This window comes from Aquarana catesbeiana, linkage group LG04 (assembly GCF_042186555.1).
Source record: "Aquarana catesbeiana isolate 2022-GZ linkage group LG04, ASM4218655v1, whole genome shotgun sequence".
Classification (NCBI taxonomy): domain Eukaryota; kingdom Metazoa; phylum Chordata; class Amphibia; order Anura; family Ranidae; genus Aquarana; species Aquarana catesbeiana.
In genome coordinates, this window is record NC_133327.1 from 60,019,993 (window position 1) to 60,046,566 (window position 26,574).

Below are 26,574 nucleotides of genomic sequence, written 5' to 3' on the forward strand. Positions count from 1 at the left end.
AAAACAGGACATGGGGAACAATAAGAACTTTGGATATGGAGAATAATAAGAGCAGGACATAGGGATTATTATGAGAGCATGATATGGAAATAATTAGTGAGCAGTATATAGGGAATAATAACTGAGCTGGATGTAGAGAATAATAAGAGAGCAGCAAAAGAACACAATATTATTAAACAATAACAGCAAAATATTGAAGATAATAAAAGAACAGGCTATGGGGAATAATAAGAGAGCAGGAAATGAGGAATAAAAGAGAGTTGGCATAAAGAGTAATAAGAGAGTAGGATAGGGGGAAGAAGAAAGCAGCATATCGTAATAATAAGAAAGCTGGACATTAGTGGAGCACCCTCCTTGAATATGATGCTGGAGAGGCTCGGGTAAACCTTTTTTTTTGGCTCCTCTGTAAACATTGGAGCAGTGTCTAATTTTTGGCTGCTCTTTGTCCTACTGGCTGCAGGCTCAAATACTTCTCTCTGCCTTCTCGAATGTAGTGGGCTGGAAGAGGCAGACCCTTGGCCTGAATATTTATGTGGTCTCAGGCAATCCCTGGGGGAAAATGCTCAGTAGGTGGCCAAGGAAGGCATAGATAGTTTGGGGCCTGAAACAGCAGAGTTCTTGTCCAGGAGAAGATCCCAGCCTGAAGGGCTGCTGCCATTCTGGGCCGAAGTCTGCAGGAGCTCATTGAGGTTCCAGCTCGATAGGCCTATTTGCTGGAAATAGTTGGAGCTGGATCAAGGGGGATTCATTGAGGATCTGGCCTGGAGATTCACAGGAGAAGGTTCTGGTATTGGACGGAGGCATCCACTGTTTTAACCCCTTGCTGCAGTGCGCTGTATTGAGCCCTTTCTATTGCTGGGGTCCCAGAAGTGTCTGCTCCCCTAGTGTCTGGCAAGAGGAGAAGTTGGCCTGTAGAGAGTAGACAGAGTGACACAGCGTCCTCTGGCTATTTGTGTACTAAATTTGGACTATCCCAAAGCCCACCATGCACCCCAACCAAGTTCAACAAGCAATAAGGCACAAAAGACCCCCCCCATCTCCCCCCCCCCCGCCTGGTCATTGTGTTGTGGGGCTTTATGAGCTGCAGTGTTCCTGGCTGCCTGTATACCCGAATGGGAAGAGAGCCTGGAGCCAATCAGCAGGGCCCGACTGGTGTCTGCACTACATAAGGAATAATAAGAGAGCAGGCTAGAGGGAATAATAACACAGCAGGCTATGTGGAATAAAACAGAGTGAGAAGAAGAAATAATAAGAGATCAGGACATGGGGAACAGGAGAGCAGCATATAGAGGAATAAAAGAAAAACAGCACATAAGCAATATTCAGAGAGTAGGGCATTGAGGATAATAATAGAGTGGGATATGGGGAATAACAACCAAACAGGACATGGAGAATAATAAAAGATGAGGATATGGGGAATAATAAGTAGGCAGCATATGAGTTTTAGTAAATCAACCCCACAGTACACAAAAACATACAAAGCGAGGGCATGCCCTTCCTCTTTTTGTCCCATACTGATGCTTCAGTTATTACCTTTAGCTGGATAGTACGGGGTGAGCTGATCACCAAAATTCTCTTTGAATGATCCTCGCTCTACTCCAGAAGGTGGCATATACCAGGAATTAGGGTATGTATCTGAAGGCTTTGACAATCCATCATTTATATCTTTTGGGTCAGTGTAGATTATTACACCGATCACTCCAAATTTGGCAGCATTAATTGCCTAAAACACATACATGACGACATTAGCAAGTATTCTGTATACATAACGACACATACACTGAGACATTGGGGTTGATTTACTAAAGGCAAAGTGCAGTTATTCCAGAGCTTAGTAAATGAGCAGAAGCCCTGCTGACTTCTATCATCCAATCATGTCCAAGCAACAATGCTGTTTTTTATTTTTTCTTGCATGTGATTGGCTATTCTTTGCAAAGTGAAGCTTTACCCCATTTACTAAGCCCTGAAGCAATTGCACAGTCTATTTGCCTTTAGTTAATCAACACCATTGTTTCTCAACCTTTTTCATTCAAGGCACCCTTCAAAATAATGCTCAATCTTGAGCCACCCCATTCTAAAATAAAAAAAAACCTAAACTAATAGTTTTACACAAATCAGTAATATACACACACATAGGACACCCAATGTTAGAGATGATTTATTCTTTCAAAGCAAATTCACCTTTGGACACTGGTACTGACTAGTATTCCAGAGTTTCTCTCTCTCTCTGTTTCTCTCCCTCACTCAGCTAATGTGACCACTGTACTGATGGAGAGGGCCAAAAAAGGATGCTGCACAGGCATCCGACGTCTTCCTTAAAATTGTGAGGAAAGGCTCCCTCACTGATAGGGCCTGTAACTCACTTACCTTACGAGGTAATTGCCACAAGAAAAATAGATTTTAAGGTAAGTAACTTAACTGAAATATCCTCTAGGGCAGTGGTCATCAACCCTGTCCTCAGGGCCCACTAACAGGCCAGGTTTTATGTATTACCTTGAGCAGATGCAGACAAGAATACTGCAATCACTGAGCAGCAAATTATATCACCTGTGATTTATTTCAGTTATCTTGCAAACCTGGGGACCCTGAGGACAGGGTTGATGACAACTGCTCTAGGGGCTTAAAAGGGAATTCTACCAGAGTTTGAAGCACCAGGGACAGGCCCAGGTTGGACAACTTCTAACTACTACTGGCTTGGACCTAGAAAGTGATTTGAAGAATCTAGCTATAGTGGGATTTTCCAAGAGAGAAAATTGGAGAAAAACACTGATAGCTGCCGCCTGTACCTTTAAGGTACTAACTGAAAGACCTTTGTTGACACCCTCTTGAAAAGATTCCAAAATTGAAGGAAAATTTGATTTGATTTTCAGATAACCATGAGTTAAATTTCTTCCAAACCTTGGAATATATGGCTCTAGTGACTGGTTTTCTGCAATTTACCAGTGTCATGACTACTTTGTCTGTTTAAGATACCAGGCTGTCAAGGTTAAGGAAACCACCTGTGGGTGCGACACTGGACCTTGCGATAATAAGTCTTCTCTCTTCGGAAGACTGATGCCGCGTACACACGAGCAGAATTTCTGTCGTAAAAATCTTGGATGGTTTTTCCGACAGAATTCTGCTCAAGCTTGGCTTGCATACACACGGTCACACAAAAGTTTGCTGAACTTTCGACCGTCAAGAACGCGTTGACGTACAACACTACAACAAGCCGAGAAAATAAAGTTCAATGCTTTCGAGCATGCATCGAATTTTTTCCAAGCACGTATAGGAATTTTGCGCGTCGGAATTGCTACAGACGATCGGAATTTCCGATCTGAACTTTTTCCGACCGGAAAATTGAGAACATGCTCTCAATCTTTTGCTGGCTGGAATTCCACCAGCAAAAGTCCGATGGAGCATACACACGGTCGCATTTTCGGACCAAAAGCTCTCATCAGACTTTTGCTGGTGGAATTTCCGCTCGTGTGTACGGGGCATCAGTGGAGGCTCTGAGACCAGAGTTTGAAACAGGGAAACCATGGCCTCTTGGGCCAGAAAGGGGCTATTAGGATAAGATCTGTTTCTTCTAGAAGAAACTTCCAGAGGACTTCCGGATTTAGCCTGATCGGTGGGAAGGCGTAACATAGGCCGAATGGCCACAAATTCGCCAGAGCATCGATCCCCAATGATCGATCTGCTGGGTTCAGAGAAAACTCCTCTGTCTTGCGATTGTTCTAATCTGCAAACAGGTCTACTTCGGGACATTCCCATCTGTCGGTGAGACTCGCAAAGATTTCGGGATGAAGGGACCAATTGTCTCGACATACTCGGTAGCGACTGAGATAATCTGCCAGACAGTTTTGTGTCCCCTTCAGGTGCACTGCTGTAATTGAGGCTAGATTCCCTTCTGCCCATGTTAAAATCTCCTGGGCGATAGATTGAAGTAGCCGACTTCTTGTACCTCCATTTGTTGAGGTACGCAACCGTAGTGATATTGTCGGATAGAATCTGGAGATTGTGACCCCTGATTTCCATCTGAAATGCCTGCAAGGCTCTCTGAACCACTAGTAGCTCTCTGATTTAATGAAGCTCTGTTTTCCCTTGAGGACCATTCTCCCTGTGCCATTGTATTGCTGAGGTGGGCTCCCCATCCCCATGAACTCGCATCCTTTGTGATCCTCTGGGATATAGGAATGGACCATGGTAGACCTCTTGTTAGGTACAGGTGTGTCCACCACCACAAGCTTCTTTTTACCCTGGAGGGTAACAAGACCCTTGATTCCAGGGAACTTGTGTCTCCGACCAAGTTCATAAGTAGAAACAGCTGTAATGGGGATTGATGAAATCTTGCCCATGGCACTGCGGGAAAGAGGTCATCAGACCCACTGTTCTTGAAACCTCTCAACGAGACCAACTGATTGGTCTGTAAGGCTGACCTTGTGGAGGGCTTGAAATTGAAGTGCCGAATCTCTGTTCCCATCTTGACTGCTAGTCTCAAGAATCTTTGGAAGGCTGGATGGATAGGGATGTGCAGATAGGCATCCCTCAAATTCAAAGTTGCCATGAAGCAGTTTGGGTAAAGCAGGCTTTTGATTGAGAACACCGTCTCCATACGAAAGTGCTTGTAACTGATCGAACGGTTTAGAGACTGGAGGTTCAGGATAAGCTGATATTTTCCTGATGGCTTTCTGATGACAAATATATGGGAATAAAATCCCTTGCCCTGATCTGACCAGGCAACCGGGATCAGAACCCTTTGATCTAACAAATCTCCAATTTGGAGACCCAGGGCCTTCGCTTTTACACTATCTTGGGGAGGGAAGGTGATTAACAATCGCTCTGGTGGCTGGCAGGAAAATTCCAGCCTGTACCCATTGGTCACTAGGTCCAGGATGAATGGATTTGAGGTGATTGCTCCCCACTGTGGGAGAAAAGCCCTCAATCTTCCTCCCACTAGGAGACACGAGTCACTGTGGCTTGGCAGGTTGTTGAGCCCCCCTACCTCTGCCCTTGTGCCATGCCAATGTTTTTTGGGCCTATTCTCCCTTTCTCTAGGACCTTGCTGCCTACTTTGGCCACAAAAAGGGTTTGGTTGGACAACAATGGTTTACAGTGGAATCCGGGGCAGCTGTGAGCACATCACCTGGGACTACAGCGGAATCCAACCCCAATTTTTAGATCTCTTGATGAAAGGTTAAAAAATGGACTACCCCTAGCCTGCCTCCCTAATGCTGAGGATTTTCTATCAAAATAAACATACAGTACCTGTACACATTTCTTACATTCACATAGGTTTACTCTTTTTTGTATTGTAAATTATAATTTAATTTAGGAAATACCCCACCTTGTTTACTCTTCCTGTTCCTCCATAGCGCACAATAGCAATGGTGCCAGTCAGGTTTATATGGTTAGCCAGGTACTGGTAATCACTTACTTTCCCTTCATTGGCAAAAACCAATTTCCCCTATAGAAGAGAGACGGAAGAAAGTATACACCGTGATATAATCATGCAGATAAATAAAAACATAGGAGCTATAGGGTATATGATTTCCTATTTTCTAAACTGCAAGTAAAAATTGTCTAAATCCTATTGGTTAGTTTGGCATATGTGTGGGTTTCCTCATAGACAGCATCCCACCCAGTGAAGTCCAGGGTAGCTCCAGTAACACAAATGAGCAGCTGGAAGGATTCCAGGCTGAATAACACAGGATGGGCACCCCACTAAAACTGCAGTACTCTGATAGCAATTGGTCCACAGTAGCTGGGTCCTTTGAAAATGCTGCACACCCATTCTGAGAGTGAAGAGCCTCCCACCTGGCTGCAGATCTCTGGCCCAGCTACATCTGCCTTATCAGATGTGCCATTCTGAGCTGATGAAGAAAGGGAAGCAGAGGAATTTATACTCCCTGGGTGCAAAAATGGAGTCAAAGTGGCCTGTGCCTGCACCTGAGCATGGTGAGTACATAGGCACTCTGCTACAGTATTACCTCCACCTTCCTGTTACAGGAGGTATGCAGTGTGTCTGAATATGGTGGCGCAGTACTATAGGAAGCAGAGCTAGACCCAGTGCACTCAATAATCAGTACTCAGTAACAGACCTGGTTGGATACACTCCCTCCCTGCAATAGAAGTCTGTGTGAGGACACGTGATAAGGAGTGTAGCTGTTATCCACATATGAAGCAGTGGTGAAAGCTTTTTTTTGGCCATGCTTCTCTTGTGAGGCACAAGATTGCACTTACTTTTGCTGTTCTGTCACCCAGAGTCAGCTGATATGGCAGAAATGCTCCAGGCTCTGGAAGGATTCTGATAATATTGTCTAAATACACCCAGCTACCTGATTGACAGCTGGCTTCACCTCTCAGTGAGGCTCCTCTGAGAGCCAGAGCCAGCTGTGCCCTCCTCTTCCCCTGCCCGGTGCTCCAGTGAGTGCTTGAGGAGCAGAGCGGAGAGCAATGACTTACAGTCACTGCTCTCCTCTCCCAGCAGACAGAGAGCTGAGTGATAAGCAGTCATGTGATTGCTCAGTTCTCGGTCTTAGAGCCAACTTGGAACAGCTGCAGCATCGGTGCTAGATCTATGGTCCCTCCTAGGGTTTTATACATTCTATTCATAGCATTGCTCAATACAAAGTCTCATTACCTTGACAGATCCATTGGGAGCATAAGCAAGAAACGGCCGAAGAATGGTTGGATCCTTCTGGTCTTCTGTGAGCTGATCCTCTGTATGATTAGCAGTAAACTGGTTGTTACCATCCGGGGTCACTGTGAACAACATGGCAGAGTTACATTTCGAAGTTGAGGCCCTATTCGAACATTTTGCCTCTATTACTGTTCTGGGGACAACCCAAAATTTTTGGATTTTCTTTTACTTTTCACATTCAATGATAATAGTAAACAGCACAATTAGAGAGGTTAAATCTCCTTAATGGGGACACAGACAGCAATAAAAACTGACAGGTGTTCTAATCCCTCTCCACTCTTTCCAAAACAAAACAAATGGAAAATTGTATCAAATATTTAACGTAATTTTCCTTTCCTGACACCAATACATGGCAGCATACATATGATATAGCTCCGCCCATATATCCACCCACAGGACATGTTTAGCTCTACAAAAGTCTGACTAAGAGCTACCTCCCCCATTCTCCGTATAAAGCACAAAGATCAGAGGGAGGGTTCGTATGCTGCCATGTATTAGTGTCGGGAAAGGAAAATTACGGTAAGTATTTGATACACTTTTCCATTTTCCTGATGCCAAACATGGCAGCATACATATGATACGTAATGAGCTTTTGAGAGGGAGGGTTTAATGCTACAAACTTAGTCTTTGACAATAGACATAAAAGCTTGGATGGTTTTCCTCCCAAACTCTACTGTAGTAAGAGCTGCTTGATCCACCCTGTAGTGTTTTAAGAACGTATGATGTGATGACCAGCTAGCCTCTTTGCAGAATGTCTCCAGAGACAATCCTGCCCCTGCCGCCCAAGAAGACGACATCACCCTGGTTGAGTGAGCTCTAACCACATCTGGAGGATCCTTCCTGGCCACTCTATATGCCCTGTGAATATTTTTTACTATCCAGGATCCACCTTGTAGTGTTTTAAGAACGTATGATGTGGTGACCATCTAGCCTCTTTGCAGAATGTCTCCAGAGACAATCCTGCCCGTGCCGCCCAAGAAGACGACATCGCCCTGGTTGAGTGAGCTCTAACCACATCTGGAGGATCCTTCCCGGCCGCTCTATATGCCCTGTGAATATTTTTTACTATCCAAGCCTAGATGGTTCTGGCCGAGGCCTCTTTACCTTTAAATTTTCATGATGAAAAAATCTGAATGTAGAAGTAGCCTGGAGATAGGCTTTGAGGACTTTTGGAATATCCAACTTGTGCAGATCAGCATCTGATTCTGCTGGGAAGGCTGGAAGCACCCATTCACTGGAGAGATGAAAAATTGATGCCACTTTTGGGACAAAATGATCCAATGGTCTCAGCACAACCCTGTCTGGGAAGAACAAGGAATAAGGTTCTGCTGCCCCCAATTATTGGAGTTCCGACACCCTTCCCCTTGAAGTTATGGCTAATAGGAAAGGCATTTTTAAAGGTGATATCCCATAATGAACAGTCTTCTGTCAGAGTACAAGGAGGATTTGCTAGAAAATTGAGGACTACTGCCAGGTCCCATTGAGGGAACCTATTTCTCTTGGGAGGGGGTAGTCTAAGTACCACTCTCATTAAGTGCTCCACCAGCAGGTTTGCTGCCCATTTCTTTTGGGTAAAAGCCAAGATGGCTGAAATATGCACCTTAAGCGAACTGAGACCCAAATCCAATCCGGATTGCAGGCAAGACAGGATTTGAGATACATTTGGGTCACTAGGGTCAAACTGACGTCCAACTGCAAAGCTCATAAACCTATTCCATATTCTGGAGCAAATAGCATCGGTTGACCCCTTTCTGGAACTCTGTAAAGTTCTAATACCGTTTGGAGAACATCCTAACTCTTGTAACCCCTGCCTTAAATCTCCAGGCTGCTAAGGTGATGGTTGCGGATGTAGGGTATCTCCTTCAGACAGGAGATGAGGAGTCACTGACAGAGTGATCGGTGTGCACACGCTGAGATCCATTGCCAGAAAGACCCATGGTCTGTGAGGCCAGTAAGGAAATACTGTGATGACTGTCAAATTCTGACAATGTTCTCAGGAGTTTCAGGATTAAAGAAATTAGAGGGAAGGCATAGGCCAGTTGCCCAACCCAAGGATGGGTGAAGACATCTGTCCCCTCCGCTAATGGATGAGGGTAGCGTAAGAGGAACCGGCTCACCTTGCAGATGGTTGATGAGGCAAAAATATCCATCTTGCGGACACCCCCACTCGTGGATGATCTGTTTGAACACTTTGGGGTGAAGGGACAATTTGTTGGGGGCCATGAATTATCAGGATAAGCAATCTGCTTCCAAGTTCTGACAGCCTGGAAGATATATGGCCCTCAAATCTGGGAGATATTGTTGTGCCAATGTCATGATTGGTTCCACCTCTCTCCAGTGGGATTGGCTGTGCGTCCCGCCTTGTCGCTGTATGTAGGACACTGCTGCCCTGTTGTCCAGATGGAGCAGGACTGGGCGACCCTGCATGTGAGGCAGCAAGGTGGCCAACACCATGAATGATGCTTGAAGTTCCAGAATATTGAAAACTATTTTTAAGGGAGCCCCCACCTTACAGAGCAAAATTGCTCCGAACATCATTAACCCTCCCATACGCCAACCTCTCTTCCATGAGATGGAAGGATTCTATTCATGTAAAAAATGTATCAGGAGGAAAACTGTGTCCTTCACATCATCAGTCACCCACAAAACATATTCGATCAAGCAATTTTGTACTTGCACCACCAGTTACATTGTGTACTTAATCACATGCCATTGTGGGAAACAATATGTGGACCATACCATCCGTTCTTTTGCCATAAGAGTAGCGGAACATATCGCGCTTATCAAAAGCGGGGACACTAAACACACTGTCCCCCGACACTACAAGCTACACCACAATCGTGTCATTGAGGGGACACGATTTGTGGTGATAGATAGATATGTCCCCCCTTGGAAGGGTGGTGCCATGACCAGGGGTGTGTCTCGTCTAGAGACCTTCTGGATCCATGAGCTCCGTACTCTTTTCCCATTAGGTATCAATGTTGAAGTAGACGTCAACGCCTTTATTAATAAAGCCTGACCTTTTTTCTTCTTTTTTTCTGTTTTAGCTGTGTTTCTCTCTCCTTTTTCATTTTATTTATGGCCATATGTGTATTTTAATTTAGTCCTCAATACTAAAATCTATATACATGTATCTGTTGCATATATATATATATATATATATATATATATATATATATATATATATATACCTGTTACTTATTGTATACGTATTTGGTGAATATTGTATGTATATCACTATGTGAGTCCGCTCCATGAGTAGGTATTTATATAATGTTTATTCATTGAGCAATATTTTCTCATTGAGTAATATTATACTATATTTTTTTACATATCCAATTTTATTTATTTTTCATTTATCTTATTTAGCACTTAATATTGCTAGTCACATTTTTGTGGCGACAGATATGTTTTATTTGTTATCCGGGTCTCACATTTATTGCCATATGTTTGACGCCGTCATTGCACTTTATTTATGTATCTATCTCCATCACTCATTTTTGTATATATACTTGTTTTTTTCCCCTACTGGGGTCACTTTATGCACATCCGTGTTACTGTTTACATTTCCGGGTTGTATGTTTTATTATGTTGTGCCGCCATACGTCCCCGCATCTGCCCGCCCCCGTGGGAGGATCGCATCTTTCCCTTTATGCACGATCTTGACACTGTTTGGCTGGTGAATGTTGTCATCGCCTTTGTAGCCTTGGTTCCGCTCCCTCACTGCTGTCACTAAGCCGTCATACGTCCGACCTCCTGGCATTTGCCTGCCCTGTGGGAGGATTGTATCCTTCCCTTCATGTACGCACTGGACACGTCACTTTGTTTGGCTGGAAGATGTTTTTACCACCTCTGCATTCGTGGTTCCGCCCCCTCACTGTTGTCACTAAGATATTCTCTCACTACGCATGCGCCTCCCGCGCATGCGATGTATCTATCATTTCACTCGGATGCGCGCGCGCACTGCTGCGTCGTACACACTCTTATTAATTCTTACATTATCTATTCGGTTTACACATTGCACCTCCCGGACATTAGTGCAACTATGTTAGTCAACAAATTTGCCTTTTATGCCATTCTTTCCTTTCCTCACTTCCGGTCGGCCATCTTGCCTCGACACCGGAAGTGACGCTTTTAACATTCGTGGAGCTGATTCTCATGAATTTTGATGTACCCCCCCATATATACCTTGGTGGCTACAGTGGGGGAAACCCCCCAGACGATGTCTATGAAGACGAAACGCGTCGGTTAGGACCCCACTGTCGCCACTTCTCTACAGCGCTGTTTTTTACGCATCTACATGTGAGTGTATATCAATTTTAAAAAATGTTCAATTTTATACGGATTTACACTATGTGGCCATTCCTTCTTTTTTTCCATTTGCTACTGCTATCTTCTGGTTTTTAATATCGCTCTGAGGGACACAACCAACGTGTCATTTGTTCCACACCCCCCGGTTCTGGCATCGATTTAAGGGACACAGCAACGTGTGAACTATTCCATCAACATCGCCCTTCCGGGCCACCTGCAGCCACTCACCACCTAAGCCTATCTGACCCTACTCGGTGTACGCCCCGTTGGGTCCATCGATTCTGGTAAGCCTCCTCACTTTTGGTGGTGTTGTGCATGTTCTCATTCCAGATGGTTTACATATTTGAAGTGTCTGGTTCCTGAAGATTCCTCATTCTATTCCTAAGGAGGACTCTTCTTTGTCAATTATATCTTGAACTGCTGGTTTAATGTTTCCTACAGTGGACTCTTTCATAATTTCATAGCGCTACACTTATCTTGTTTTTTCTATTGTTTATATCTTGTTGGTTGTGTTAGCTGCTTGTTTCCTCCCTGGCAGCGCAGAATTATTTTGTACATATTATATTGAAAACTATGCCCTGAGTGGGAAATTCCCCTCTGCCCTTGATCTTGAGTTGTTCGCAGGATTCACCCCACCCTGCTGCTCTGGCATATGTGGTAACAATGATCCATGGCTGCGGCCCTAATGGACTATGCCATTTAGCATTTGTTTTGTCCACCACCAGAGACTCTGGTGCCGCCGGCTGGTGATTCTGATTGGCTGGACTAGACAAACTTTTCCACTGAATCAGGAAGCCTTGTTGGAAAACTCTGAGTTTCCAGTGAGCCCAGGGGATCATCGGAATACATGAAGCCATCGTCCCGAGAGGACTTATGCACTGGGATGCTGACATCACTGGTGCAGCCAATGCCTGTTGGAACTTCCCTGATTTTGGTGAGTTTCTGAGGTGGCAAAGAAACTGTGGCCACCTGAGTATTGAATTGGGCTCCTAGGTAGACCATATTTAGTGTAGGTTCCAGCTGGCTCTGGTAATGCCTGTCCCTCAACACAAATCTGAGGAACTGCTGGTATGACTGAAGGACATGCTGGGAGGCATATTTCAAGTGCACTGAAATCCTCCAGGTTGAATAAACTGGATTATGGTATGGAGAGACTCCATCTTGAGTCTATCCGGATAAATTGATTCAGCCTCTTGAGGTAGTTCTGGAGGCTGCCGTTTGAACAGCCAGTAATGGTCTTGCGCCACTGTGGACTGAATCCGCCGTTTTTTGGCAGTGGTCCTGGGCAAGCCTGGCATTAAAAGGGCTTCTGGCTATCTTGGGGAGCAGCAGGAGTCTTAGCTCTCTGCGATCTTACGAAGGTTGACTGTGTACCCCTCCGACGCCTTCTGAAGTCCTTGGATGGGTGAAAACGGTGATTTGCCCAGGAGAGCCAACCTGCCGCAGTATAATGATGGCGGCTGGTCCTTCAGTGGTTAAAGTGGAGTGCCACCCTAAAATAAAAAATAGCATGAAAAATCGTAAAAAAAAAAAAAAAAAAAATTGAAAAAAAAATGTTTTTTAAACTTACCTGAACCCTTGTTGCTAGGCATTCTTCCTAATCTGCCTCTTCCTATTCCACGGCGTGTCCTGCTCCTCGGTGAGTGGCCCCGTTGCCTTCTGGGAACTGTGTGTGTTCCCAGAAAACCACTGGGCCATTCACAGAGCGCCGCTTGCACATGCGCAGTAGGAAACTGGCAATGAAGCCGCAAGACTCCACTGCTTGTTTCCCTTAGTTAGGATGGCAGTGCCGGGACCCGAGAGCCGAGGGACAGGTCAGTCTCGGGTGGCCGACATCGCGGGCACTCAGGACAGGTAAGTGTACTTATTTAAAGTCAGCAGCTACAGTGTTTGTAGCTGCTGACTTTTAAAAAAAAAATTTCCTGGCTGGAATCCCGCTTCAAGCATTGTGTACTGTAGTACCTTTTCTCTGACACAAGATGTCCTCAGTCTTCTAGGTGGTATGATGCCCAGCATCATTCTACACAGAAGACTGAGGACATACTATAAGTGCAGGGCATCTGGGCCATGCCCCCATGGCATTCTATCATGGCCCCATAGGCGTGCGCACAGGGTGTGCCGGGTGTGCCTGGGCACACCCTAATCACCCTGTGCTGGGCACATTTCCCCTGCTGCTTGGATGCAGAGAAAGGGACTGGGGACTATCTGTCCTTAGTCCCTTTCTCTGTCTCAAAAGTGAGACATCAGGGGTCTGTTTAGACCCATGATATTTCACCAAAGCCCCCAATGGAGCTCCTAAAAAAATTGTAAAAAAAAAGTAATAAAAAATTGTAAAAAATTTTTTGTAAAAAATTATAAAATTGTAAAAAAGTAATAATAAAAGATATATAAAAAATAAACTACTGACACCAATCTCTGCCCTTCTGACACCGTCCACTGCTCTACCGACACTGTCCATTGCCCTACTGCCCTATAAATACAGTATATGCACACATATGAGCTTTGGGGTGCACACCCTAATGCAATAGGCTGCGCACACCTATGCATGGCTCATTCCCCACACTTCCCTTCACTCAAAATGCATTGAGTGGCGATCTCTGCATCATTGAGGAAGAAAATCCTCAATAAAGGTACAGTATATGTAACATAAAGCCTCTGGGGAAGGAGAAGCCTGGAGTTAAACATCAAGAATATTCTCCTTCATACCAGCTGTAATTAAAATCAGGCTTACGGTGACAGTGCTTGCAAGTTTGAAGCCACTTAAGCACTTAGGCAGTACAAAGAGTTTTTATAAGATGTATCATCAAGTGTGTCCAGAGTGAAGCAAAGATATAGTGATAGCTCTGACAGAACCAAGGGCTGGCTACACAGAGTTAGATGTATTATAACTTTTAACCAGAGCACTTCCAAATAGGCCACTGAAAGTTGCCACTACACAAGGGCAGTGGCTGCAAGCCAGGTCATTCCTGTTCATATAGTCACTGACAGCAAACACAGGGTTTACACTGACACAAACTATATTTGTTCAATGATTGATCACCGGGACCTACTGATCGGTTCTGTCATTTAGGGAAGAGAGCTCTGTGTTTACACTGACAGGAGATATTGCTGTTTTTTTTATTCAGGGAAAAGAACAACAAGATCACTTAATAAAAGCACCACATATTACACTCATTATACATTGTTAGGCACACAGATAACCCCTTGATTGCCCCTAGAAGTTAACCCTTTCCCAGCCAGTGTCATTAGTACAGTGACAGTGTATAGTATTATCACTGATCACCGTATTAGTGTCACTATTGATGTTATTGTCAGTTAGTGTACCCCCCAGCCAGTGTCAGTTAGTGTCAGATTTTCCACCACACTATCACAATCCCACTATAATTCACTGCTATTACTAGTATAAAAATATAAGTAAATAAAAGTAAATAAAAATTCCAGTATACAGTATCTCACAATAGTGAGTACACCCCTCACATTTTTGTAAATATTTTCTTCTATCTTTTCATGTGACAACACTGAAGAAATTACACTTTGCTACAATGTAAAGTAGTGAGTGTACAGCTTGTATAACAGTGTAAATTTGCTGTCCCCTCAAAATAACTCAACACACAGCCATTAATGTCTAAACTGCTGGCAACAAAAGTGAGTACACCCCTAAGTGAAAATGTCCAAATTGGGCCCAATTAGCCGTTTTCCCTCCCCGGTGCCATGTGACTCGTTAGTGTTACAAGGTCTCAGGTGTGAATGAGGGAGCAGGTGTGTTAAATTTGGTGTTATTGCTCTCACTCTCTCATACTGGTCACTGGAAGTTCAACATGGCACCTCAAAGACAAACAAACAAAAAAGAACTCTCTGAGGATCTGAAAAAAAGAAATGTTGCTCTACATAAAGATGGCCTAGGCTTTAAGAAGAATGCCAAGACCCTGAAACTGAGCTGCAGCACGGTGGCCAAGACCATACAGCAGTTTAACAGGACAGGTTCCACTCCGCCGTGGTCGACCAAAGAAGTTGAGTGCACATGCTCAGCATCATATCCAGAGGTTGTCTTTGGGAAATAGACATATGAATGCTGCCAGCATTGCTGCAGAGGCTAAAGGGGGGGGGGCAGCCTGTCAGTGCTCAGACCATAAGCCTGCACACTGCACCAAATTGGTCTGCATGGCTGTCGACCCAGAAGGAAGTCTCTTCTAAAGATGATGCACAAGAAAGCCCGCAAACAGTTTGCTGAAGACAAGCAGACTAAGGACATGGATTACTGGAACCATGTTCTGTGATCTGATAAGACTAAGATAAACGGTTCAGATGGTGTCAAGCGTGTGTGGAGGCAACCAGGTGAGGAGTACAGAGGTAAGTGTGTCTTGCCTACAGTCAAGCATGGTGGTGGGAGTGTCATGGTCAGGGGATGCATGAGTGTTGCCGGCACTGGGGGGCTACAGTTCATTGAGGGAACCATGAATGGCAACATGTACTGTGACATACTGAAGCAGAGCATAATTGCCTCCCTTCAGAGACTTGGCTGCAGGGCAGTATTCCAACATGATAACGATCCCAAACACACCTCCAAGCCGACCACTGCCTTGCTAAAGAAGCTGAGGGTAAAGGTGATGGACTGGCCAAGCATGTCTCCAGACCTAAACCCTATTGAGCATCTGTGGGGCATCCTCAAATGGAAGGTGAAGGAGCGCAAGGTCTCTAACATCCACCAGCTCTGTGATGTCGTCATGGAGGAGTGGAAGAGGACTCCAGTGGCAACCTGTAAAGCTCTGGTGAACTCCATGCCCAGGCGAGTTAAGGCAGTGCTGGAAAATAATGGTGGCCACACAAAATAGTGACAATTTGGGCCCAATTCGACATTTTCACTTAGGGGTGTACTCACTTTTGTTTCCACCGGTTTAGACATTAATGGCTGTGTTGAGTTATTTTGAGGGGACAGCAAATTTAAACTGTTATACAAGCTGTACACTCACTACTTTACATTGTAGCAAAGTGTCATTTCTTCAGAGTTGTCACATGAAAAGATAGAAGAAAAGATTTACAAAAATGTGACTGAGGCGTGTATTCACTTTTGTGAGATACTGTATATACCATAGTTTGTAGATGCTATAACTTTCACGCAAACCAAATAATATACATGTACTGGGATTTTTTTAATCAAAGACTTGTAGCAGAATACATTTTGGCCTTTTTATTGGATGTGTTTTATAGCAAAAAGTAAAAAATATTGTTTTCTTTTCAAATTGTTCGGACTTTTTCGTTTATATAATAAAAAAAAAATCCAGTGGTGATTCTATACCACCAGAAGAAAGCTCTATTTGTGTGAAAAAATTATAAAAATTTCATTTGTGTACAGCGTTGGATAACCGCGCAATTGTCAGTTAAAGTAGCGCAGTGCCGAATAACAAAAAAATACCTGGTCATGAAGGGGGTAAAACCTTTCGGAGGGCAAGTCTGTGAAAAAGGTGTGCATGCTTTATTTTCCATATTTCAGGCCATATCTTACAATATATAAAAAGTAAGAAAGACAAAATATCAATGCATAGGATACATGAAAACAGCCAGATTTGTGCTAAAAATAAAAATGACTGTTTTCTGCATTTGAATGCATGAAGGAAATGCTGTATGCCTGGGCGTGTAGCAGTGGGGAATCCTAATTTCTGCAACCCCCACTAGGGGTGTGTGCTACACATAGGTACCAAAATTTGCCTTGATATCAGCCTCCTGTCCTCCCTTGCATTGCAGCATTTAGATAGGGAAAAGGAGGGGGGGGGGGGCTCTAGGAATCAATCAGGTTTACTTGCAAAGCATACATGGGCTGACAAGGAGTAGGCAAACGGAAAGAGAGAGAGGAGAGATGACCTCATTAGTCTTCTGCTGCTCTTATGCAGTCCAATCATAGACTAAGGGCAAGGAGTTGACCTGGCTGTAATGTATAACTGCTATAGAGAAAAGTCAGGTCTCTGGTCTGACTATGCAGTCTGTTAGTGGAGAATATTTTTCAGGACTGGCTGGACAGAAGTACAAATCTTTGGCTGGTAATATACTCCCTATGTATATGTTTCAACTTTGTGGCAAACTGTTAGCCTGGTGTAGACATGTACAGTTCGTTACGTTCTGAATTGAAATTTGGATGTATCCAAATTACAATAGTAACGCATTTAAATTTATCCAAAGTAACGAAAAAAACAATTGGACGAAATTCGAATTGGAATCGATTCGAAAAATTTTCAAATTAGAATTCAAAGTTTTCAAATTCAAAAAGTTTTTGAATTCGAATAGTTTTTCAATTTGTTTTCCAATTTCCAAAGAGAATCAAATAGAATAGAAAATAAAAAAATAGAATAGAAAAAAATAGACTAGAATATAAAAGAATATAACAGAAAATAAAAGAATAGAATATAATAGAGTAAAACAGAACAAAATAGAATAGTAAATAAAAGAACAGAACAGAACAGAACAGAATAGAAACACATAGAACAGAATAAAATAAAAAGAATATAACCATCTTCTAAAAATTTGAATTTCAAATAGAATACATTTGAATACATAAGAAATAGAATAGAATAGAAAAGAATGGAATAGAAAAAAAGAATAGAATAGAATAAAAAAAGAATAGAATAGAAAGAATATAACCATTTACCAAAATTCAAATAGAAATCAATTCAAATTTGAATATAATAGAAAAGAATAGATCAGAATAGAAAATAACAGAATAATAAAAAAAAAAAAAAAAAAACAACAGAATAAAATAGAAAAGAAAGAATATAACTATCCTCTGAAATTTAAATTTAATTACATTTGTATTTCCATAGAAAAGAATAGAATAGAAAATAAAATAATAGAATAGAAAAGAATAGAATAGAATGGAATAAACAAACAGAACATAATAGAATAGAAAGTATATAACAATCTAACCGTTTTCTGAAATTCAAATTTCAAACAGAATAAATTTGAATAGAATAGAAAAGTATAGAAAATAAAATAAAAGAATAGACTAAAAAAAACAATAGAATAGAATGGAATAGAAAGAATATAACCATCATCCAAAATTCAGATTTCAAATGGAATTCGAATTGTTTCGAATTCAGGAAAATTCAATTTGATTGGAATTCGGAAAATTTGTAACGATTGGAATTCAGAAAATTCAAATCAATTTGATTACGACTCAATGAAACAAATGCCGAAAACAAATTTAACTAAACAAATTTATGTAAATAACGTATCGAAACACATTTTTTCCTTTTGCACAGGTTTAGCCTGGAGTGCAGCTTTAGCTGAAGCAAATGTTGAGGACTGGTTTGATGCCCACAGTTACCCATGCCTATCCACTTACAAACTTTGACAGTGTTTGGATTCGCTTCATCTGGAAAAGAGAGGAACACATCATATCGCTCTTCTTTTGCGTCATCCAGGCCAGAATTAGGGTCCTTCCAGCGGGACAGCATCAACTTCACCAACTCCTCATCTGCTGCACTTGTAGCTACATGGGGCTTCTCGGAAAGAATTCTGTTAAAGACATAGAGCGAAACTGAAGATTCCAACTGCCGTACTGGAAGATCCATGTATCAGTCACCAATATACGGTTGTAAGACACTTCCATAGGGAGAGCTGCCATTACAAAAACAATACCAACTTTTCTTGTGAATTAAGGTCATTTCGGTTGTCTTAATATAGTTGAAGGGACCCTGTCATCTGCCCTATAAAAAAACAACTACATCCCTGCAATTAAAGGGCTATCATACTCACCTCTGCGGCTGTCAGCATGCAGGCAGGGTCTAACCGGTGTATTTAAGAATTGAGTAAACACATGTGGATACTTAAACTTTGCCTATATTGTAGAAAATGACTGTTCACATAAATTAGCCACTTTACAGCAACAGGCTGCTACAGGTCATACACTTCTTCATGTAGAAGAAAGTAAATCCACAAACCAGCAAAGTGGACTACAAGTTCCAGCTTCCAATGGCAGTAATATCAATGTGATTCGCTCCAATCAGAATCCTAATCCAATGAGAAGGATGATAAGGAAATATGACAGGAGGATCCTGCAGCTTCCAGAAGAGATCCGGGATGATCCACAGCAGCTTAACCAACAAGAAAACAGGAGTGTGTGATCCTAGGTGGTAAGAATCATCAAGGTGGAGACAAAGCAAAGCTGTATACAGGAAACGGCAACTCCAGATCCCCTGGCCGGCATCACAGAGACCCGCTCTGACAGCTGTCAAAAAGCCGCCAATAGACAGTGTCCAGTGCCGCTGCCTAACGCCACGTAGTGACCTCTACGCGCTGGTGGAAAGAGGAGGGCAGTAACATGTTTCGAAGGACAGCCCTTCTTTCTCAAACCCAGCTGCCAGCGGGAGACTGTTCTAGGAAGCTGACAGAAGGAATGCAAAGCATTCTCTGAATGGCACCCCCGCTGAGCAGCCAACCTCCCTTGTTCACAATGCAGCAGGCCAGCCGCTCAGCAAGTGGAGATCACTGGAGTAGTAGTATCTACTAGAGTGATTTCCAGCATCCAGGTGCATTTTCCAGGTATGGTATATATACTGCGGACCAAGAAAAAGGATGTTTGCCGCTCAGGCTGTAAAGGAATGCTGATCCCGTACCCACCGCTGTGAGCGCTGGCTGGGGAAGGAGCTTGTCTATGCTCCAAACATAGTATAGGCAGAGTGTCCCAGAGGCTGCACATCAAGACACCCCCACTTTTGGCTCCGCCCAGATGAATAAGCTTTGGGGGCAGTGCAAAACACGTTGGAGGAGTAGTCTGGGGGGGGGGGGGGGTCCAGGCTGAGACTGCCATTGATTCTACCATTGCGAGTCTGTCTTGATGTCCTCTGAGACACTCTTTGCCTACACTATATGTACAGTGAGGGGAAAAAAGTATTTGATCCCCTGCTGATTTTGTACATTTGCCCACTGACAATGAAATGATCAGTCTAAAATTTTAATGGTAGGTTTATTTTAACAGTGAGAGACAGAATAACAACAAAAATATCCAGAAAAACACATTAAAAAAAACTGATTTGCATTTTAATGAGTGAAATAAGTATTTGATCTCCTATCTTCTATACAGGTAATGAGCTGAGATTAGGAGCACTCTCTTAAAAGGAGTGCTCCTAACCTCAACTTGTTACTTGTATAAAAGACACCTGTCCACAAAAGCAATCAATCAATCAGATTCAAATCTCTCCACCATGACCAAGACCAAAGAGCTGTCCAAGGATGTCAGAGACAAGATGTAGAATATACCCTGTCTGGAGTTCTTCTTAAGTGTTTTAACACACAGACCACTGGAAAGGTGAGTATGAAGGCAAATAGAGATTTAGCCCACGTTCATATTGGGCCGGTTTGGCATGCGATTTGATAAGCCAAATCGCATGCCAAATCAACGGCTATCCCTGGCAATGGCACCCTCTGAATCGGGGCGGCGCTGACTTTGCAATTCCCAATAGTAGCTCCTGTACTACTTTTGGCGACTTCGGAGGGCGATTTGAATAGACATTTGTGCATCAACCTGCACAGATGTCTGTCAAATCACCCCGAAGTCAGACTTTGAAATCGTGCGTGTTCAGCTGAACTTGCACGATTTCTAACCCGCATCAGTGTGAACCTGGGCTTAGACAGTAAATTAGTTAAGATTCATCAATGAATAAATCGAGTGAACATTCAATTCCATTTTTCAGTGATGTGAAAAGCAAATTCCTGTTTACATTGGACACCCAATCATGAGCATATAAAAAAGTAAACATGAATTAGCTTGTCACATAATTGGATAATTTAAGTAATTATGCATTCAATATATTCAATATAAGTGAAGATTCTCAACTTGCAATTCAGCCTTGTAATATCAGATTATGAGCATCACTTTATCAAAAGTACCTGTAAGCATCAGTAGTGCTCTTGAATAGATTTTGGAGAATGTTTAAAAACTTCTTCTACTCTTTTTGTTTATCTTCACAGAAAATGGAGACATTGGTTTACCAAATGTGTGCCCCTGGCAAATGTTGGCCATATCTGGAAAGTTGCAGAGGAGAGGTAGTGCAGCAAAATTGACAGTTGGCAGCTTTTCCATCACTCAACTCACCACCCTTGTAAAAAATAATAATTTTGGAATAAAACAAGAGCCAGACTGTTGCTGATGATAATATTTTGCTGCTCGGGATCCCAATCTACGTTGCCCTTCCACAAATTGAAGCCTAAATATAAAAACAGAGCAAGTCTCACCTCAAGTTATCTTCTATCCTTTTGTTATCAACTTCTTCCATGAACTGGTTAATAAACTTTTCATCGAGATCTTGAGCAAGGTCCTTCACCCATTCTGGCTCCCCAGGAATGCCAAAATAGCCAATCAGAAGGCCAATGGCCAGGATGACTGCAGCCCCTAGAACAATACCCACTACCTTTATCCAGTTCATGATCCCTTACAACCTGGTGCTTGGCAGAGACTAAACCTGGCTGGGATGACTTTTTATAACTGCCCTGCAAGCAGGAGTCCTCAGCCTAGATCAAAAGAGAGATAAGTTAGGTTAAAAATTATCAAAATAATCATAGGGTGTCTTTGCTGACAGGATGCCCTTTGCACATTGGCAGTGGAATTATATATAACACAATTATTCTAGGGGCAATTATTTTTATTATATGGTGGTTCATAAACTGTTAAATGTTCACTAGATGCTCAATATGCTTGTCTTTTCTTTAAAGAGACCCTGTAGCCACATCCATAATTTCAACAAAAAAAAATGTCCCATTGGATTATACAGTCATGTGAAAAATTAGTTCACCCTGTGGAAATTGTTGACTTTGACCCTTGGCCTCAAAGTTGGTGTCACCTGTAGCAGAAATTACTTTGTAGGTGTGGTGTAAAAAGGCCCACCAGTCTCTGACTAGTCTAGTGATTAGTGACACTGGTAGGCGGTTGACACTTCCTCCATGTTCCCCTCCTCGTTGGGCACCAAGTATGGGTCACATAGGAGGCCTACCCCGGCGTGTGTTCTTCTGGGCCACGCTAGGCACCTTGAAAAGGGTCACTGCCTTACATATGGGGTACCTTTGCTTGAACGGACGGCTGAACACTAGTTAACACTCTCAATGTTTTTTTTTTTAAAGGTTAACTTTTTTATTGTTTTTATAACCATAATAAATAATAGTTACTCAGATGTATAATCACAGCGAACATCGCTTCAGTCATAGTGCAATACATTGATCAGGTATACAGGTAAACATTATAAAACAACATACAGAGAATATCATCACTCAGCACAATCTACTCTAGTCAGGGCTTAGTCCCTGGTAGTTTCTAAACCATATTATCTCTATTATTTGCTGTAACTTAGGGGGCAGGTGGTATGGTACTATCTGAGTTAGCCCAGGAGTTCCATATTTTGGAGAACTTTTTTGGGCATCCTCTAGCATCGTACGTTAACTTATATAGTGGTATTGCTTGGTTGATAATGGTAAGCCAGAATTTTATAGTGGGTGTGGATTGAGATTTCCAATGCATGGTTTTTGTTTTTTTAGCGTAAAACATCACTATGCGAATAAAGGATTGTACATTTTTGGATAAATCTTCATCATCAATGTATCCTAGCAGACATCTAAGAGAATTACAAACGTTTGGTATCTTAGCTACAGAGCTGATGAAGGCTGTAACCTCAGAACTTCCTTATCGGAGCACATTCCCACATTAGATGGAAGAATATGCCATCGGCCATTCCACATCGAGTGCATAAAGGAGTGGATAATCTCTTTAATCTATATAACAAATTTGGAATAAAGTATGCTCTATACAGTAGTTTGGTCTGGATCACCTTGTCCCTTGAGGAGATGACTGTGGGCACCTACAGGGGAAGGATCTCTCCCCAGATCTTCTCCGTCAGCACAGGTATGTCTAAGCGCCATCTGTGTTCAATGGTGGTAAGCCTAGTAGTCGTGGAGTGGAGTAGATTCTTATAGTAAGATGAAAATAATTTGGTGTGGGAGGGGTCAGCCAGTAGGTGTTCAAGTGGGGAAGATTACATCTCTATATTTCGAAGCCCGAATTGTGCAGCAGCGGTATGTCTTATCTGTAGGTATTAAAAGTAAGCCGTGCGTGGGAGTCCAAAGTCTCTTTGGAATTCTGCAAAGGAGTGGAACGCAGTGTCTGCAAATAAGTGTGATATTGTTTTCACCCCTTTCTTGAACCAGTATCCCCCGTTAGTTTCTCTGATTCTGGTAGGCATGGGTTTCCCCATAGTGGGTGTTGTGGGAATATATAGCTTGGATACTGGGTGGTAATAGTTTAGAAATTCTAAAGATCAACAAGGTCATGGCCAGAACATTTACCCCTTCCATCCCCCCAAGCGACATACGGTGTATTAGATTTTGGGGAGATTCATATGAGGTGAGGATGGCTGCCTCCAGGGCAGCAGCTGCATTGTTGGCCTCAGGATGAAACCACCAATGGGCGTGTGCCAGTTGTGAGGCAATATAGTACGTTTGGAGACAGGGGAGTGCCAGGCCCCCCTCCAAAGTAGGTAGCTGTAAAGTGTGCTTAGCGATCGTCACCACACCGCCCCTCCAGATGAAATTGGTGATTATGGTTATATATATATTGGTGAATTGCTTAGGACGTAAAGGAATCATGGAAGATAAATCATTTTGAAATTATTTATTATTCCTAATAGCGTAAGAGGGAGATTGTTCCATGTTTACAAGGTGGTTTTTAATCTACTGATAAGGAGGGCCAAATTAAACTTGGCATAAGAGGAGATAGGGTGTTTTATCAGGACCCCGAGATATCAAAAAGTGTGAACTAATTGTAGTGGGCACGCTGGGGGTAGTGTTAATGGTGTCTCCTGGTCAATCTGAAACAAAAGGGATTTGTCCGATTTGACCCGGAACCCTGAAAAGTGGCCAAACCGCCGGATAATCTCCAGCAGGGCTGGAAGTGACGACTGGGGGTCCTCCAGATATATTAGCATATCATCCGCATATAAGGACACTTTTTCCTCCAGACCCCCAATCGTCAGTCCCTTAACCTCCCTACTGGACCTTATCATTGATGCAAGGGGCTCTATCGCCAGCGCAAACAGGAGCGGCGACAGCGGACATCCCTGTCTGATGCCTCTCTTTATCAGGAAAGCATCCGATATGGACGCATTAACCCTGAGGTTAGGTTTGGAATATAGGAGTTGTACCCACTTTATGGTGCCAAATCCGAATTTAGCCAGGACTAGTGCCAAATCCGAATTCAGCCAGGACTTCAAAAAGATATGGCCAGTCGACTGAGTCAAAGGCCTTGTGAGCATCTAAAGCCAGTACAGCTTGAGAGACAGTCGCGTCATGAACCGCTTGTATATTGGTAAAAAGGCTACGCAAATTAATAGTGGTCGATCATCCAGGCATAAATCCGGTTTGGTCCGCCCCTATAATGGTTGTAATTACTGTATTTAATTGTTGGGCAAACACCTTGGCCAGAATTTTAACATCTGAGCTAATAAGCAAAATCGCTCTATATGATTCGCAGAGAAGGTGATCCTTATGAGGTTTGGGGATCAATACTATCAGTGCTTCCGAGATGGAAGGCGGCAACTGTCCCGTTTTAAGGGCAAAATTGTACATTCGCAGCAAGTGTGGGATCAATAGGTCCCGAAATTGCATGTACCACTCAATAGGAAATCCATCTAAGCCTGGAGTTTTATGTCTGGTGACCGACTGTATAGCCTCCCCTATTTCTTCCAGCGTCAACAGAGCATCAAGTCCTGAGACCTGATGGTCCGTTATTCTCGGGAGTGAAATATCTGAAAGATAGTCATCTAGTTCCACTATTTTATAGTGGGCTCTAGTAGCATAAAGCGTGGAGTAGAAAGCGACAAACGCTTTCATAATGTCATTGTTTGGCTCAACTATTGTGCCTGCTGAATTTGTTATTCTAGGGATATTACATGGCTGATAATCAGGTCTGGCTAAATAGGCCAGTAGGCGGCTATTTTTATCCCCGAATTCAAATATTCGTTGATTCTGATATAGTTGTTTTTTTGTGTGCGTTCCAGAAGTACCAGCTCTAATTCTCTGGCCCTGTGTCGCCATGTAGCGTGTGCTTCAGAGGAAGGGTTTGCAGAATAAGTAGTTTCCGCATCCCTAAGTCTTCCTTCTGCATCCATCAGTCTGAACTGCGATGCCTTGCGGGCCTGCCCAATCGCAGCAGCAAATGAGCCGCAGGCAGTGGCCTTAAAGGCATTCCAGACCACAGGGATGGACGCACTTTGTTAATCACCCAAAATGATTTCATCTCTGCCCAACTCTGGTCTATCACAGCCTGGTCTGCTAACCATAATGGGCTCAATCTCTATTCCCGGTACGAAAAGGGTGTGCCCAGAGCAAGGTCCACCATCAAGGGTGAGTGGTCAGACATCGTTCTGGGGAGATATTTGACTCCTGCCACTAAATGAAGGATATCGGATGAGACAAGGCATAGATCAATACGTGATAATGTACTGTGAGAGTCAGAATGGCACGAGTATTCCCGGACATTTGCATACTTCCATCTCCAGGCCTCCACTAGGACAAATTGGGTTAGGAAGGGTCCTAGGGGCACGGGGGGTAGCGTAGAGCATCTAAATCTATCCGTGGAGTTGTCTAGAACTGTGTTGTAGTCCCCAGCTATCATTAAGGGGCCTTCAGCAATCACCAGTATTGTGCCCATCACCTTCTTAAAACATTTCTTGGTAAAAGGTGGTGGGACATATATATTTGTCACTGTATAAGGTTTACCCAGAAGTTCCAGCACCAGGATTACAAAGCAGCCATTAGGGTCAAGTTTAGTATGTTTAATTGAGATTAGTGACGATTTGGCAATAAGAATAGACGTCCCTCGAGCATATGTGGAGTAAGTGGAATGAAGAGCGTACGCTATTTTAGCTCTTTTAAGGGCCACAACCCTGGAGCCCTGGAGATAGGTTTCCTGGAGAAGGATTACATGCGGTTTGTGCCGTGCTAAATAGTCAAACATTATAAAGCATTTCACTTTAGAATTAAGCCCCCTAACATTCCACAAAATCAGGGGTAAATTAGCCATGTGTGGATGTTGGTCAAAAACATGCGCGTCCATCTCTTGCGATGCTCCAGAGTCAACCAAACTTTGGAACTCTGTGCATCTTGAGAGGTGGAGGCGAATCCTGATAAATACATATGCGACAACATTGTGCTTCTATTCAATAATATCTGAGTACCCTGATGGCCTGTCTGGCCTGTGAACCTGTAAACAATACAATTGGTATAAAATAACAGTCATGTAACAACAACAACAAAATAGGGAAAATTCCCCGACCCTCCCAGGCCACCCTAACCCTCCCGGCTCCCATACCCAAACACATGAGAGCTTTGTTCCCTGAACTAGAACTGCAAAGCGGGGGGGGGGGTTTAAAGTAGTCCCGTGGCCAACAAACCCTAAATAATAATAAAGGGGGGGACTGTGGATGTAAGCTACTGTCTGTGTGCTCTTACTGGACTGGATAGATAGTAGCCCGGCCATGACATATTATTTGCCAGAGTGGCTGGAGGATGTTCATAACATAAGCCAGCATGGCGGTGGTGGGGATAGT

The 26,574-nt window shown here is 43.1% G+C and overlaps 1 protein-coding gene across 1 annotated transcript in view; it reads right to left on the bottom strand.

The window, feature by feature from the left end:
• The window catches only part of LOC141141378 (aminopeptidase NAALADL1-like), a 79,843-nt gene extending 58,435 nt beyond the window's left edge, over positions 1-21,408 (bottom strand). The window contains exons 1-5 of the mRNA XM_073629040.1: positions 21,218-21,408; positions 18,327-18,499; positions 6,623-6,744; positions 5,327-5,446; positions 1,534-1,723 (exon numbers count right to left, since the gene is read on the bottom strand). Coding sequence (XP_073485141.1) covers positions 1,534-1,723; positions 5,327-5,446; positions 6,623-6,744; positions 18,327-18,499; positions 21,218-21,408 — 796 coding nt within the window. The remainder of the gene's footprint in view (positions 1-1,533; positions 1,724-5,326; positions 5,447-6,622; positions 6,745-18,326; positions 18,500-21,217) is intronic.
• Between the last annotated feature and the right edge of the window lie 5,166 nt (positions 21,409-26,574).